This window comes from Enhydra lutris, unplaced genomic scaffold, assembly GCF_002288905.1.
Source record: "Enhydra lutris kenyoni isolate GAN:26980312 unplaced genomic scaffold, ASM228890v2 scaffoldscaffold25, whole genome shotgun sequence".
Taxonomy (NCBI): Eukaryota; Metazoa; Chordata; class Mammalia; order Carnivora; family Mustelidae; genus Enhydra; species Enhydra lutris.
The window spans coordinates 18,069,716-18,087,546 of NW_019154109.1; the positions used below are offsets into that span (position 1 = coordinate 18,069,716).

A 17,831-nucleotide genomic window follows, 5' to 3' on the forward strand; every position below is an offset into this window, starting at 1 on the left:
AGAACAACCTGCAAGCCACCCCCCAGGTCTCCTGTGTCCACAGACAACCCAGCAACAATTGCTTCTTCTGCCTTCTTCTGGACCGATTGTGAAGAAATAAATTTGAAATGTGCTATTAAATAAAGTGAACTCCAAATATAAGACATTCCTTATTCCTTCTCCTGGTCTTCTCAGGGAAGGCTTTCCTGACATCCCATGTTGAGGGAAATGCTTGGCCTCTGGGCTTCCTGTCACAGAAGCTTCAGTTCTCTATTCTCTAACTACAGTTTCACTCTATGTCCCTCTTGCTAGATAAAGGCTGCCTCAAGGAAAGAACAGTGTCTACATCATCCTTGTAATTTTGATGTCTCTTTCAGTCCCTGAGACAAGAAAGGTACCCAGATAAAGTCTGAGTTTTGGTTGACTTTTCATGGGTTGCTTAAATAAAAGTCTTCTCAATCAATACTTGAACTCACAATTTTGGGGCATCTGCTTTCTATCAGATACCCCACCAGGCCCTGAATACAGAGTCATCCCCCCATACCTGCAGGGGATACATTCCAAGACCCCCGGTGGATGCCTGAAACTGCGGATAGTACTGAACCCTATGCATACTATGTTTTTGCGATACCTACATACCTATGATGGTTTATGAATTAGGCACACTAAGAGATTAACAGCCATAACTCATAATAAAAGAAAGCAAAATCACAGATAAGGGGAGACCATGGTACAAAGACAAATGAGACAGAGACTTAGGTCCTGAGAAGTTACAGTTCAGAAGTGGCTATTGATGAAGTACAATACAAATTGAAATTTGACAGTAGCAACGGGGAGGGAAGGCTTCATGGAGGAGGTGACATTTGAGCAGAGGCTTGATGAGTGAGCAGATTTTGCCAGACAACAAAGAGGAAGAAATGTGTTCTGTTAGATACAGATGTCAATTAACATTGCAATGTCTCTCCATCTCACTTCAGAAGAATCTCTGTTCCTTTGTAACCTGCTGTGAGAACCTCAAAGATGAATGAGGGGGTTAGGGAAAGGATTCTCAAAAATGCTGACAGAAAAAGTAAAGCAGGATCCAGATACAAGAATAGTATTTCTCATTGCTTCATCCCTTGTTCACGGTACAACTCTAAGTGTGGAAAAATAACAATAAGGTCCAATATATCGAATATGTAAAGTATGTAAAGAATACTTAAAATTCTACTGTATAAATGATAGGATACATAGCTCTATGTTCTAGCATACTCCAGGCAAAACTCACAGTCAGTCTGTCAGCAAAATGATGAGCTTATGAAAAGCTGTCTAGGTAAATCTACAGAAAAACTGCTTAAAATCCCACAAATTTGATTTAATAATGCCTCTTAGATGAGTGGTTGAAATATAAATGTGGAGTCTTTAAGTTCAAATTTAGTAAAATCAAGTTTTTTAAGTTTTTTAAAAATATATGATAACTCAACAGTCTACTCTAGAACCAATTTGAGTTTTTGTTTTGTTTTGGAAGGAGAGAAGTCATTTTTAGAAAACAATGTCATTTTCATCAGGTTCATCTAATTGCCGGTGTACACCACAAATGTTTGCTGTTAAAATGACTGAAATAAAGATATTCTATATTTCAATCTTGCTACCTAAAAAACTTTGAGATAAACAGGTTATCTGACTTTTGATGGTCTAGGGAATCCACATTCTTAAAGAACAGTGGGTTAACTTATATTTTCCACAGGGCAGGATTTTAGTCAGCCAAAGTACCCTTCCAGACAGCTACAATTTCTATACGCATATATTGCACAGGAAACAATTGTGAGCACACAAGAGAACAGGAACAGTAATGTAAGCAGGAATGATTGTTATTTCAGGTTAAAAAAATATCCTGAAATTTCAGTGCTTTGGCAAGTGTCTTCATGTTGTCAATCATACGCATCCAAGTCTAACACAATCTTAATGTATTTTTGTAAACTGCAGATTTGAACTGCCAGCAGCATATGCAAAAAAACAAAAACCAAAAACAACCCCCCCGCCGCCACCACACACACACACAACAAGAACCAGGAGTTGTTTGTATTTATCTGGTTGCAAATAGTCGAACACTACACTGACCAAGTTGGCTGGAACAAACATCTTTTATTAACACACGTTTAACAAGATTTAAAATATTCATAGGAAATGTGCATTATTATTATTTAGCACCAGCACACTAGATTTTTAAAAATGCATGGAACTGGCTATTGGTGGTACTCTGATATAAATGACAAATTATTTGAAAAAAAAATCTATTAAGATTCTTCACAACACTTTTCTCGGTCCATGGGAACTTCTCTTTGCACTCAAAGCAGCATTTGTTTTTCTGTGTACAGTTCTTTTTCTGCCTAGCTATCTCTTTCCAGTTTCAGCCATGTCACAAGCTTGACGAAAATCACAGTCTTGCTATATCACACTAAAAATGTTGCTCTTGGTGTCCTTTTATGGCACCAGGAAGTTCCGAGAGGCTTTGGCTGAGGCAGAAAGGTGCCTGTTGATGGTATGAAATTGAAATGTGGGCATGAGGTGACTTCTCTGTTTTATTCTGTAAGATGATATGTAGAATTTTTACATTAAAAATTGCACTTGGGCAAATGGGCGGTGCTGGTCAGGATCAAGTATGAAGTGCAGTCCTGGTATGGAGCTGTCATCATGGCTGGTCTCATAAGCAATGCTTTGAAGCCCTGACAGAAGAAACCGCTTGTGCCAAATGCCAATCATTCACTCTTTATCAACTCAATTGCATATCCCTTCAGACATGGCATCCATCTCCACTGACACCCAAAATATAGAGTGTGTTGCCATTATGTCTCAGGGGTAAGCAAGCACTGGTGACTTAACCTAGTGGGGCAAATGGCCAGCCTTTGGCTCTTTCATAATGTATGTGACTTTGCAGTGTGCACATGAAGCCAAAGAAGAAAGAAGTCATTGGTTTCAGGGAAGGGATTTAAATAAAAATGATGGCTGGGCTTCTTGGGTTAATACCGGCTATAAAGCCGTGTGTTACCAATTCTTAAACAAGATGAAGGGTTAATACTATTCACTTCAAACCCAGGCCTTGCAAATCACAACACAATGTCTACGTGCACGAAAATTCTAACCATTTAGACTCTGTAAGATTTGCTTTGTGGTAAGATAAGGCAGGAGAAATTTGTTTAACAAAGAATGCTATGCCAATTGGTACTGTGCAATGTCTTATACTTTATTTATACGTCAACTTCCTACCTGTAGGTAGAAGATCATGGCCTCTAGTCAGGAAGAATCAGCACTGAGGAAATCCAACTGTTGTCCTTTCTCTGTGGGAATAGAGATTGTGGGGGCCAAAAAAAGGAGTCCATTTCCCTCCTCTTTCAGTGTGGCATTCTAAGGAGCCACCACCTCTGTAATGGGCCGAATAATTATTTTTAGTTAACCTTTACTGAGTGCCTTCAAGCATGATCTATCCATGAGGGAGAATTAAAAGTCTATTTTCAGTTGTTTTTTAAAAAAAATGTTTCTTTAAAAACCTACTCTGAAGGTGAGCTCTCTAGTTCCTTAAATGTGTATACAGTTGGTGACTATGTTGTCAGATTCCCCAGAGTGTGTGTGATATTCTCCCTAAAAGGGATGTAGGTGCCTTGAGTAGTGCACTAATGCTTTCTGGGTCTTGGGTGTCGTTTATTGCACTGTGCTGATAATTTACTAAATGGTACCCGAGAGACCAAAAGGACTGGATGTGCCCTTGTAAAGTACCTAACTTGCTCCCAGGGAGTAATTACAAATTGGGAGAAATGTACGAAGTATTATATATTATTGTTCATAATGGCTTTTTAAAAAAATAAAGTTAGCTTTAAGGAGGGTAAATAGTTCTGATTCTATGTCATTTGATGTCTTATCGTTACTAAAATAATATAATTAAGAGTATTAGAGAAATAAAAGGATCTATTTAATATACAATTGATATTGTTTCAAATACCATGTCTTCTGATTAATATCTAGCCTTCTGAAAGTCACTCAGGTCCTCATTGGATATAGGGCCAGAATGGCAATTGGCCAACTGAGCCACATCTTCTAAGGAGCCTCTGATTAAAAGACCTGACAAGAGTAACCCTAAAAACCTCATTGTTCAAAGATACAGTGTCCTCATTCACTCCGCAGAGCTTGATCTAATTTCAAACTTTTCTAAAAAAAAAAAAAAAATTACATTTCCATATATATGCTTTTATATAGAAGCAATTTGTATAATACTAAGTACTATAGCCATGTATTTATTTTCTATATATAACCTAGTAAAAATGCATATATGCAAATATAACTCTTTCACGAAAAACCAGAAAAGTCTCTTGATTGAGTAAGGTAATCCCAATCTACTCTTTGTAATAGTGTAGAATCGTTGTTATCAGATTATACTTCTCTATTCTGAAGTCTGTCTTTCAGGTGTGATTCAAAGTATAAGGGACTCTCTTTCCAGGAAAACGTTTAAGGACATACTAAAAATCCTCATGAAGCGAGACCCCTATTTCATGTTCTTCTGCCTGCCAGAATTCCTCCAAAGCAGATAACCGTGAGTGGAAGACGACAACTTCCCTCTTCCAGGTTACCTAGATGTACCCTGAAGGATAGAACGGGGCCATGTGTGAATTACTTCTTTCTGTAGTAATTTTTCTTCTGAAGTCCTCACCCTCCAAGTTCCCCAACCTACATTTTTCTTAGTTCTGGAGAGTCTGACTACAATTGCCCTAGAAGAGATTACTGTCACTAACTGTCAAGAAAATAGTGGATGCTTATTTCTCGGTTTTGGAAAAACTCAGACATTTAATAGCCCCTCATGTCGACAAGATTTGGCGGTGTATTGTTCAGACCACTTACTGTCCTCTGAAGTCCCGAAGAGAATCCAGGAACTATGGGCACTGCCAAATCCATTGGAGGCAACCAACCGAAACTCATATTCTGTGTACGGTTGGAGATCTCTCACTTCATAACTTAACGATGCAGAAGGATTGGAAAATAACCTACATAGGAAAGAAATGTTCATTAGGAATTTTTAGATATTCAAAGAAATTTAAAAAAAAAACAAAATCTTGTTGCAAAGAAGTTTCAGAGAACATCAATGTACAGTTAAGTACTATGATTTTCTGCTGTTATATGAGATCTCTCTTAAAATAAGGAGCCATTTGGCTGAGGGTTTGTACTATTGCATTTATACGAGATGTAAATTCTAGTAGTACTGAGAAAATTCTAGTCTACGATTAAGACTGATTGCCACGTGGAATCTGTAGACTAAGTATTATAATTTTGTTTCTACAGCCCAGACAGTATTTTATTTTTTCAGTTCAGGTGTATGCTTGCTTTATGCAATACATATGCTCATGGAAAGTTAAGGGGGAAGAAATCTTATATTAATGCTATATAAATGAAATACAGATATTTTTGCAAAGCAAATAAATATTCCGTAGGGTGTTGCTTGTTTTTTGTTTATTTGTACTTTTAAAAGGTGGCCTTTGTTTGTTGCCATGAGAACTGACCTATTCACAAATTAAGACAAAGTAAGTTATGTCCACATTGTATAATCCACGTGACAGGGAAGAGGATGGACGAAGTAGGATACTCACTCCAGAAATCCATGGGTGGAATGGCCAGGCCTCATCTGGAGTTGGTATCTGGGAGAGCCAGGAGCGTTGTTGCGAGCTGGTGTAGACCAGACAACCTGAAGACTGGTTGGAGTGGCAGATGAAAGCCTTGGAGGCAGCACGCCATCTGGAGCTGTCGAAAAACACAGATGAATTAGAGCAGAGAAAACTGTGGAGAACATATGCTGGATGGAATCGAAATGCTCCATATACTGGAAAAACTGTTCCTCAGGATCAACAACAATGTTAAACATGGTCCATTTAATTTAACATTTTCATTCCTGAACTACTGTACTTCCTTATTGTTCATTTCACCACAATTACATTAGTATTTCAATCTTAAAAGCCAGTCCCCAAACAGCAAGACAAATGAATATGCAGCACATTCCCACCTGTACTTCTGTTTATCTAATTGAAAATAGGGAGGGAACTTAGTGAACCAAATATTAAAGCACCTTTTTATTTTAACTCTTTGCTAAGCAATCAGTGAAGGAGTCCAGATCTTTTGTTTCTCCCATCTACATCACCCAGTGTCACTGAATCACACTGCTATTCATGAATACAAATGACTCTTTGTTTTTTTAAGATGATTTATAACAATTGTATTTTCTACAATGATAAACATATACGATTAACTGAAAATAGCACATTCCAGATTTAATTCTCACCTATGATATTATAAAAACTAAAGTTTTTTCCTCATGTGATTTATACAGTCAGTTGTCCTTAATTCAAATATGTTGCATGTTGAAGCATATATGTTGCTTTTTCTAGTCTAGTTGAACCTCTGGTCAATTTTTCCTGAATTCAGTCTACCTACTTGATAAAATCTATTTGAATAGTTCTATAAGGTCTAAGAGGAATGAGTGAAACTGAAGTCTATTCTACTTAAAAAAATGACAACATGACTCTGGTTATTAAATTAATTTTTCCAGCAGCTATATTGAATGAAACTATCATAGTAAAATTTGTTCCAAAGCTAGCCTGAAACTCAAAAGAAATTAAGCAAAGCCCTGTGAATTTAGGATAATCACCTAATGGCTCTGAGCCTGTTTCTTATCTTTCAAATGGGGATAGTTTTCTTTGAGAATTGTTGTGAAGATCGGAGACAACGTAAATAAAGCACCTTATTTTGGGTCTTGGTAATTATTAGTTGTTACTATTATTATTATTATATCAGACTGATCCAAACTTCCCTTAGCATAATTTAAGTGCTACTATATTGTCAGTTTTTAGGAAAACTCTAATTATTGTAATATATGTTTCTAATGGCCAAAGAATATTGGAGGTCATTAGTAGAGAAGGGATCAAAATAATGAAAACAATTATCAGGTTCATTTTCAACTTCTTTTCATACATACCCTTATGTAGTATATACGTTTTACGTACTTTCTCCTGTAGGAGAACCTACCTATGGACTATGAAGCTAATGAATGGCCAGTGACGAGAATGGACGAATTATATTACAGATTTCATCAATCAGTTGTAAGGGTTTTGAGCTCACCAATAACCCACTAATTTATTCAGTAAACATTTTTTGAGCCTCTACTCTGTGCAAAGTAGTATTCTTTGTGTGGAGGGATAACAGCATCGAGTCAAACAGACATGGCCTCAGACCCTGTGGAACTTAGATGTAAACAGAGCGAGCAAGCAGTAAGCCAACGGGTCCATAAGATCCTACCAGACAGCTAAGCTCAGGAGGAAAAGAAATCAGTGTAAGGGAAGAGAAAGTGAAAAGAAGTGCAATTTTATTATTACATAACAATTCAGACTGAGCAGGAAAGTCATGGGAAGATCATGTCATTAAGTGACATTGGAGCAGAGACCTCAATGACATGAGGGTGGTGGTCATGAGAGTGTCTGGAGGAAGAGCAATCCAGCCAGGGAGGAAGTAAATGCAAGGACAGTGAGAAGGGGACACATCAGTTGTATTCGAGAACAGTGGAGAGGTCAATGTGGCTGACACAGTCCATGGAGAGGAAAACGGAAGGAGGCTGCAGGGACAGGCAGGGTCTAGATCCCTTGAGATCCCTTCTAGTTCTAGGCCTTGAAAATATACAATGGGCTTTGGATTCCATTTGAAATGGATTTCGGGGCCATTGCTAGATTTTAATAAAGGACATGGTGCAATTTAGAACCTCTAAAGGCTACTCTATGCTAATGGAGGAGTGGGGGCAAGGGTAGACATAGGGAAATCTCCTATTGTAGGTATCCAGGTAAAGGATGACAACAGCATGGATTCGAGTGACAGCAGCAGAGGTGGTGATATATTCTGCTGTTAAGTGAGTGTGGAGGGTATTTGCTAAGAGAAAATAAGGGAATAAAGATGATGTCAGTGTGTTGAACCTAACCTCCCAGGTGAATGGTAGCGCCATTGCTGAGCTGAGGAATGCTGAGGGGAGAGATTCATTATGCGGAAGACCAGGAATTCTGTTTTGTCCATGTTATACTGGAGAGGCATACCCACATCTCCAAGAGGGACATCCAGGAAGAAGCTGCAAGTATGAATCTAGACAGGAGTTGTGGATGATGGTGTGTGCGGTATTTAATGGCTGAAACTTAATGAAACAGCTCAGTGGGTGAGTGCAGATAGAATGAGTGCAGAAGGCATCTGTTTACTGAGCTACGAGGTCCACCAACATTTTGAAGTCAGGAGGAATCTTCTACAACAAAGGAGGCATAAAGAAGTAGTCAGAGAGGACAAAATCCTAGAGAAGGTACAGCCTGGAAGTCAAGCAAAGAAAGCATATCAAAAAGGAAGGACTGATCAACTGTCAAACGTGCTAAGAGTTTAAGGAAAGAGAATTATATTTTGCATATAGCCCAGTGGAGGTGTTTGGTGACGGTGCCAAGAACAGATGCAGTGCAGTGGCAGGCGTGGCATTGTGACTGGAGATGGTGCAAAGGGAATGAAGGGATAGTGAGCACAGGCAACTCGTTTGAAGGATTTTTTTTCTAGAGGGGAGTAGAAAATGGGGCAACATTTTGAGAAGCTTCTGGTACTAAAAGAAGGTGTCCTAAAAACTGGGAGGTTTTATGGTGTATGCATACCTATTGGAAAGATACAGAAGAGATATGGGGAAATGATAATGTAGCAGAAGGAAGAGTAACTGCCAGAGCTAATTCCTTGTATGGGAGAGAGAAGCAGGCCAGCAGGGCACAATCGCCATTGACAAGAGCAGGGATGGTATACCCATTGTACAGAAGTGAATTCAGAGACTGCTGATACTGGAGATAGGTTGATTTCATGATGGAAAACAGACCATTTCTGATGGTGTCCATTTCCTCAGTGAGCAAAGGCATCAGCTCAGTGCTAAAGTGTGAGAGTAAATCAGATGCTTTAAGAGACATGAAATGGGGGCACCTGGGTGGCTCAGTGGGTTAAGCCTCTGCCTTTGGCTCAGGTCATGATCTCAGGTCCTGGGATCAAGCCCCACAATGGGAATCTCTGCTCAGCAGGAAGCCTGCTTCCCCCCACCCTCTCTCTCTGCCTGCCTCTCTACCTATTTGTGATCTCTGCCTGTCAAATAAATAAATAAAATCTTAAAAAAAAAAAAAAGAGAGAGAGAGAGACATGAAATGGTATGAAATTGCTCCCTCAGTTAATAGGAATGTGGCATGCCTGGGATGCAGTAGGGTTTCTGTCCAGGGCCACTCATCCCATAATCCTCTGCTATAGACTTGCTAACTGATCATTTATCTGTGAACATATAGAGTTTTAATAATCATTATTTCTTATATGCTCTATGTTTTTTAATTGATTCACAATAAATGGACATATATCGAAAGGCATGGGCAAAAGTAAAGTACAAAATTGTGTATGATGTAGAACATACAAAATCATGCCCATCACTTGACTATTTTCTTGTCTAATTTTTCTGTGTCAATATCATATCATCAAGAGTCCAAATTTGGGGAAAAAATTAGTTCTGGTAAGTCATCAACATGAAAAAACTGGAGTTTTAAATACACACACAAAAATCCATTCACATGTTTAAAACTGTATTAAGATAGAATGGAGGTGTGCCCCGAGGTAGGCTCCATGATAATAACACAGTGTCTTGGGTTCTCTCCTGAGTGATAACAATGACAAAAAAATGTGCCCCATTAAATTGGTCACATGCTGATTATATAAAATTGCAAAATATTTCCAAACAGAGTGATCATCTTAAATTATTAACATATAACCATTCATTTTCTATGCTTCTAGTAACACTGAATTTTGGAAAACTTTCTTTCCCCTCTGGTTAACCCCTTTTATCCTAGACCTATTCCTTAGAGGCTCCTTAGCACCAAAGCAATAACTGGGAGCCAGCCATAATTTCACCCCTGGTTTCTTAACAGAAGAGCCGTGTATCTATCAGCTTGATATATTGTCTCCAAGATGCTATGTTGCTCAAAAAGCTTCTCTCGAGTTTAATATGACCCTCACGGGGCAAGCACTCCACAGACAACCTCCTGAATCAACACATCTTGTTCAGTAAATACTAATTCTACACGGCAAGTGGATAAAACAGCCACCCCAATCTATAAATTCAAAGGAAGGGAGTTTTTAATGAAATTTCAAATTTAACCTTTTTTTGGAAGGCGAAATGAATATAACACATTAAGCCATAAATTAAATCGCAAATTGGAATACTCTGGATGCTATAACCTTTTAAATATATGATTTTATTCAACTTTTAAATGATGCGCACTTATGGATTCTTCCCTATCTTTAAAAAAAAATACCCAAAACAAACAGAATGCCCTAAACTTTTGCTCCTTACAAAGTTATAGATCCCTGAGGAGAGCTCTAAAAAGCAAAATCAGAGGCCTTTTTTTTCTTTTTTCCATGTGACTGGTGACTATCAAGGCTGTCGTGGTCAAAAGAGGAAACTTTTGGGGAGAAAATGAATTCAATGCACTTCTCTTATACACCCATTTCTCAGGACAGCCCACCAACCTGTTACTATTGCAGTGTGCTTTCGTAGTATCTGTGTGCATTTAAAATATCAGAATACGGGTGCACGGACAGCTCAGTCCACTAAACAACTGGCTCTTGATTTCTGCTCAGATCATGACCTCAGGGTTGTGAATCTAGTCCAGCTCCATGCTCAGCGGGGGGTCTGCTCGAGCTTCTCTCTCTCTCTTTCCCTCTCCTTCTGTCCCCCCCCCCCACCGCTTGCATGTACCCACTCTCTAATGAATTAATAAACCTTTATAAAAAAAATAAATACTGGAATAAAATACTGCATTAAGATACTGAAGAAGTCTATGAGAGTTTGTATTAAACTCAAATCTGTAATAAAATAGACTGAATGCCATTCTGCACAAGATTCTTTGCTGGGGGAAGGGAAAGGGCGGAGTAGAAGGAAAGAGGGGTTTAGACCATCTACTTTATGTTTAGTAGAGAGGAAAGACATGGCTCAAGTAACTGTAACACAGCATGTGTACACAGCATACAAGAGGTGTAAGTGCTTCAGGGGGGTTCACACGTCAGAAACTCACATCCAAATGTACACTGGACCTTGTCTCTCAGAGGGACAGTCCTTGAAGAGGGCACTGCCATGGGGACCATGTGAAATGGCTCCTGTGGGGTATATATTACATAATTATGTCCTCAGCCTGATTCCAGGGCCTGCGACACCATCCACTCTGCCCACGCTCTTTCCAAGTCCATGTGCTGCTGCTTCCTGGCTAAGCTTGGAATCTGACTGCGGCCTCGCGAGAACTACCCGCCCCCACTTCAGAGGGTAGACTGTTGGCGTCCTCATTTAGGTTTCCCTGATAACATAATGCAAGAGAAACCAAGGCCTGTTATCTACGTGCATCCTGGCTGTGCCACTGAATAGCTTGGCACATACTCAAAATCCTTGGATTACACATTTTCTCTCATTTTCTGAAATAGCTACATATGAGCAAGGATTTTAAATTCTAGTTTCCAGAATGGAAAATTAAAGTTCAGACACATACATTGAGTCATTGAGTCATAAACAAATTGAAAACAGAAGGCAAGACTCAATTTCCAGTCACTAAACCATATGTCATTAAAAAAGATATTAATTATGAGGAATATGCAGATGTGCTAACAAATGGACAGTCAACCTTGAGCACAAGGATGTACAAATAGAGCAGCATTAAATAGTGGCAAGTAGGTTAAAATAGATTCACTGTTTGTGAAACAGTCTCTCATAATATCTAACTTTGGAATGCATTCTCTGTGCCAGGTTTTTTAAAAAAACATAATTATTTCTAATCCTAAGAATTACACTGTAGAATTGTAGTGTCACTGCTTAGTAGTCTAGATAAAGAATCTGAAGCTCAGAGAGGTTATATCTTTTATCTCAAATCACAAAAGTGGTTCCTGGCAGAGTGAGGACTTGAACTGGGTCTTTAAATTCAAAGCCAGTCTCTGAATTCTATACCGCAAAGTAGCATGTTACAGGAGATGATCGATACTAGAAAATAAATATTATATTTATTGGGGCACCTTGGTGGCTCAGTCAGTTTACTGACCGACTCTTGATTTCAGCTCAGGTCATGATCTCAAGGCTGTGAGACAGAGCTTCACATCTGGCTCCCTGCTCAGCATGGATCTGCTTGAGATGCTTTCTCCCTCCTCCTCTCTTCCTGCTCATGTGCGCTCTCTCTCAAATAAATAAATAAATGCTTAAAAATTTAAATTTATTTATTTATTTAGATTTTACTTATTTATTTGACAGAGAGAGCAAGAGAACACAAGCAGGCAGAGCAGCAGAGGGAGAGGGAGAAGCAGGCTCCCCACTGAGCAGGGAGCCCAATGTGGGGCTCGATCCCAGGACCCTGGGACCATGACCTGAGCCGAAGGCAGTCGCTTAACCAACTGAGCCACCCAGGCACCCTAAATTTATTAAGTGAGTATAAAAGCAAGTCATTTATAATATTAAATAGATTAGTTTTAGTAAAGATTGGGTTTATATTCTGTCCAACTCCTACAACTTAAACAGTTCTTTCCTGGTTTTACTTATCACAGCAGGGCCTCTGTCTCCTTATGATCCACCAGGAACCTGATATAGAATTATTTGTGTGAATTTGCTAGTTCTCAGCCCACAGAAATTTAATGAAATACAAAATGGTGAGGTCTTTATATTAATAAGAAAAATATATTTTAAAAAATTACTATTATCAATACACATGCCATGGAATTTAACTTTGACCATAAAAGATTAGAAATAAAACAAGAGGATTTAAAATCTGGAGTGCATTTAGCTTAAAAGCCACCACTAAATAAGGGATTCTTGCCTGAAACATCCCAGACATTCAGGCCGCTGTGTGTTCATTACCAGTGAGAGGAAATAGTTGCTTTGTAAGGTGCCTCATTACATTACTGGACAGTTTTTATTGTGGCTAAGCTCCTTCTGATCTAGAATTAAACACTGTATCACCCTACAAAACTTAGGGTGAGTATCTTTTGTCCACTACGGGACCTCTGAGAGTAAAACAAGATACTCTAAATTAATTAACGGGTTAATTTAGCTGCAGCAGGTATAAATTGGGGCTATCATGTTAACTCTGTACTCATTAGGTCCTTGTCTTGGTTGTACTAACTCCTGAGAACAAGCCTCTACTATCATCACGGGGTAGAACGTCCAGCATTTTTAAGTGGTTGTCTTCTCCTCCGCTAAATTTCCCCATTTCGGGTTAAACATTTCTGCTTCCTTCAGCTAGCTTCCAGGGTGTCTCAACCACTACCTAGCCTTGGCACTTGACTTGGATGTGTTCCAGTTTGATGATTATCTTCAAAACTATGAAGCCTTATACTTAAGCTGAACACTCTTTGTGCATTCTGATCAGAGTAGATCACAGGGAAACTGCAACTTTCCTTTCCTCAGGGGAAGTTGTTAAAAATTCATGAAGAATTTTTGGCCTGCTTAATATTGGAGTTTATCAATGTTATTCAGATGGTGTGTATAGTTGATTCAAAATGATCATATGGATAGATTAAAATGCCAGATCAATCATTATCCAACAAATACACAGAATCTGAGAGGACTGTTATTAAAGAAACAAAGTACTTAAGGGGATACTGTAGTGCCCAGCACAGGGTTTCATTGACAGAAGGTGTCCTATAAAAATGTATGATAGATGGAGTTGCTGTTAGAGGGTAGGATCTGCAGAAAAATATCTCTCCCCTATGACCCAATAATTGTTAGGATCCAGACCATATTATTCATTTACAAATAAAGACTCGGTTACCTGGAAATGAATAATTTTTTAACATAAAACATTAATTGTTTGGAGAGTACAAATACAGCAATATCAAATTAGATCTGAAATACTGATTTATAATACATTCACTTTATCAATTATCTCTCTCAATGCCCCATTCCACAGATGTGCAAACTGAGGTTAGGAAGGTCAAGCAACATGTCTGAAGTATATGATAGTAAGTGGAAACCTATGGCTTTACATATCTGTTGGTTCCAAGACTGTATCTCATCTCTCAACATCAACTTGAATTTTAAATTTAGGTCTAGCCATTGTTTTTCCCCATAACACCAAAGTAATGATAATATAAATTACTTGAAAGCAGAGAACTTTTTATTTCTTTATGTAACCACTAGAGCATTTATGAAATTTTGCAAATTTAGTATTGCTATGAAAGAAATATTAAACAAATGCTAAAATTTAGTTTCTACAGAGCTAAATACACCCCCCTTTTATAGAATGTATTTTTTAACTACAAAAATAATACATGGTCATGATAGAAAATTTGAAAATTACCAAATGAAGAAATATATATCCATAATGACATTACCCAGAGACAGCCATTCTTAAACTATTATAGACTATCTCTCCTGTCTTTCTTCTATATAAGTATATTTATGCATAATTTTTTGAAATTTGAAATGATTAAGCTGAATATGTTAAATAAATTTTTAGTAAACTTTGTTTGCTTTCAATATATGGTGAAAACTCTATACCATTGAGTGTATGCATTTTTTGGTAACATGAGTTTACAAAATAATCGCAGGTGATATTTTTACAGATATAGAATATTCACTTAACAAAACTGATATCGATAGACCAAGAATTTGATTGGTTCCGAAATACCTGTATATATCGATTGTATTACATATATAATTAACATACAGTGTTATATTAGTTCATGGTTTACACACAGTGATTCAACAATTCTATACATTACTCAGAGCTCACCATGATTAGTATAGTGATCGTCTGTCACCAAACAACATGACTACAGTGTTTTTGACTATATTCTTTATGCTGTACTTTTCATCTTTGTAACTTACTTATTTTGTAACTGGAAGTTTGTACCTCTTGATGCCCTTTATCTATTTCACCTATCCTCCTACCCACCTCCTCCCTCTAGCAACCCCCAGTTTGTTCTCAGTATTTAAAACTCTGTTGTTTGTCCCTTTTTAAATTTGTTTATTCATTTGTTTTGTTTCTTAAATTCCACTTAGGAGTGAAATGATATTTGTCTTTCACTGTCTGACTTATTTCACTTAGCATTATATCCTCTAGGTCCATCTATGTTGTTGCAAATGACAAGCTCTCATTCTTTTTCATGGCTGAGTAATATTCCATCCATCTTCTTTATTAACTCATCTATGGATGGACAGTTGAGTTGCTTCCATATCCTTGCTATTATAAATAATGCTGCAATAAACATAGGGTGAATATAGCTTTTGAAATTAGTGTTCTCATTTTCTTTGGGTAAATGTCCAGTAGTGGAATTACTGGATCAGATGATATTTCTATTTTTAATATTTTAAGGAACCTCCATACTGTTTTCCACAGTGGCTGCAGCAATATGCATTCCTACCAACAGGGTCCACTATATTTTTAGAAGGCAGTTGGCTATATGGGCCTGGAGTTCATGGAAGTATTTGGGGCTAGATATATAAATATTAATTCAAGTCAAAAAATTGACTATGATTTAAGTATTAAAAACAAGCTTATTGGCCATTTAGTATTTCTTAGCTTCTAAAATCCCTGTTCATGTATTTTCCTCAACTAAAACTCTTTAAATCTTCGATAAGCTTTTTATTACATCAGATAGTTCTGAATGTTGTAGACATTTGCCACTCTTAAGTCCAGTTAGCACTTAAAAAATGTTTTAATTAAATCACTTATTACCAATTTCTTGAAATGTTTTTATTTAGAGTTTATGTTAGCTAAATCATAGAACAGAAATCTAGTCATTGATTAAGATCCATCAGATCTGGATTCAAATCCCAATTCTGTTTTTTGCTGTTGAAAAAGTACCTTACCCTCTTTGTATCTCAGTTTTCTCATCAATAAAATAAGGATAAAAATAGTACTTCATAGGGATGGTTTGTGAGGATTAAGTGAGTTATGTAATATTCACATAATACAATAAGCTATACACCATAAACCCTATATAAGTGTTTGCTACTGTTATGATCTTGAACTTTCCCCCAATATCCGACACATGGGTCTGCCATGTCTGTTACTCACACCATGAACACCCTCATAGTTTATTTCAAAATCTCTCCTTAAGCAAGCGTCACGGAGTTACTTAATGTCCTGAAAAGCACATGTTGCTGGGTGATTTTTTAATCACCACAGAAACATCATAGTTATAAATTTTAATTTTGTGGAATAAGGACAGTATTTTGAGACCAACATCACAAGAGCTTCATAGGCAAATCCAGCTCAGTTTATTACTATTTAGTGGCTAAAACAGTCCAACTGATGACTCTACAGCCCACACCACAGCAAAGACTGCAATATGATAGAAATTAAATATGTTTGGGAAATTTGTATGTTTATGGTTTATTGAAAGCTACTTAAGAACAAGGAATATACATTATGATTTAATTGTTTCTCTTTGTAATTTTCTTCCCTATTGTTGATGTCTGCTAGTGAGATCTCCCTAAATACATTACTTGCAGTAACAATCATATTGATGAAAGAACAAAATCTGATCCTACACTCTACATTTAGAAAATGCATGTTCTGATGATACCTGTTAAAGAGCTTAAACTGCCCAGGCATCTTAATTTTGATCAGCTTCGTAACGGATTTTTACTTCATCAATCAAATGAGCCATAAAACTAAAGATTTCCTTACATTTTAGTCAAGAAGACAAGATAAATATTTTTAAAAAATATTTTTCACTTATATTAACATTTATGAATTTAGATATTACTAAGTATTTCACATACATTATCTTGTAATACTCAAAATATCCTTCTAATGTAGTTACTATTATTTCTCCATTTTATAGATAAATATAGGTTTAGAGATCTCAAATATCCCTGATTGGCTCCAATCCAGAGTTTGTGCTTTTAGCCACACCCTTCTTCATATAAGGGGAGTTAAGTTTAGGCTGGGAGTCATGTGGTCTGGAGATAAAGTTCATTTTATTTTATGAAAGTAAAGTTTAAATGTGAGGAGAGGAGCATTCATTGAGATGCTCTGGTGATAGAGAAATTTTCAAAGGCTTAGAAAACTATACTAAATCCATTAACATATATTAAAATAATATGAAATATTGTATTCTGGCTAATTCAGAAAACTTATATTTTTATTTCAAAACATAACAATAACAATAGCAATTAACATTTAAATGAACCTATGTTTTCTCATTTGATCCTACAATCACACCATGAATTAAATGGTGTAGTTATTGCATTAGTTTTATAGTCCCTTATGATTGCTTGAAATGCCAGGCTGGGACTCAAACATTTGTATTTTGACTCAAAACTCCATCTTATTTCCTTTTAACTATGTAGTTTCCAAGCTATAAATATTGGGAGTACAGGAGGATTTAAAAATTTATGATAAAATTGTATTGTTATTTTTATATATCCTGAAAAATTCATCTACCCTTCCTTCTTCTCTCCCTTGCCAACATGGTTCTAGGTGCTGGGTACATAACAGAAAACACAACAGCCGTGGTTTCCACCATTATGAGCATGAGAATATTGTCAAATTGAGGAAGTCTGGCATTGAACAAATATAAAAGTCTGTGGTTAAACATGCACAACATGCTTAGAAGGAGAACATTGTGCTGTAAGGAATTATTAGAGGAGGCTGACTTGACACTAGTTGAAAAGGCAAAGCTTCTCCAAGTAAGTGCTATTTAAACTGGGACCCATTGAAGGACTAAGATTCTGCTGAATTAATGGACCAGCAGTTGTAAGGTGATATAGACATAGAACTTACTGTTAGAGGAACTCAAAGAAGGTGGCATGTGCTCTGTTGGAG

General features: G+C 37.2%; 1 protein-coding gene across 1 annotated transcript in view; it reads right to left on the reverse strand.

Annotated features, from left to right (window-relative positions):
• LOC111151119 (usherin) overlaps positions 1-17,831 on the reverse strand; it is a 680,307-nt gene that overhangs the window by 243,902 nt on the left and 418,574 nt on the right. The window contains exons 38-39 of the mRNA XM_022508904.1: positions 5,592-5,742; positions 4,849-4,991 (exon numbers count right to left, since the gene is read on the reverse strand). Of these exons, the coding sequence (XP_022364612.1) occupies positions 4,849-4,991; positions 5,592-5,742 (294 nt within the window). The remainder of the gene's footprint in view (positions 1-4,848; positions 4,992-5,591; positions 5,743-17,831) is intronic.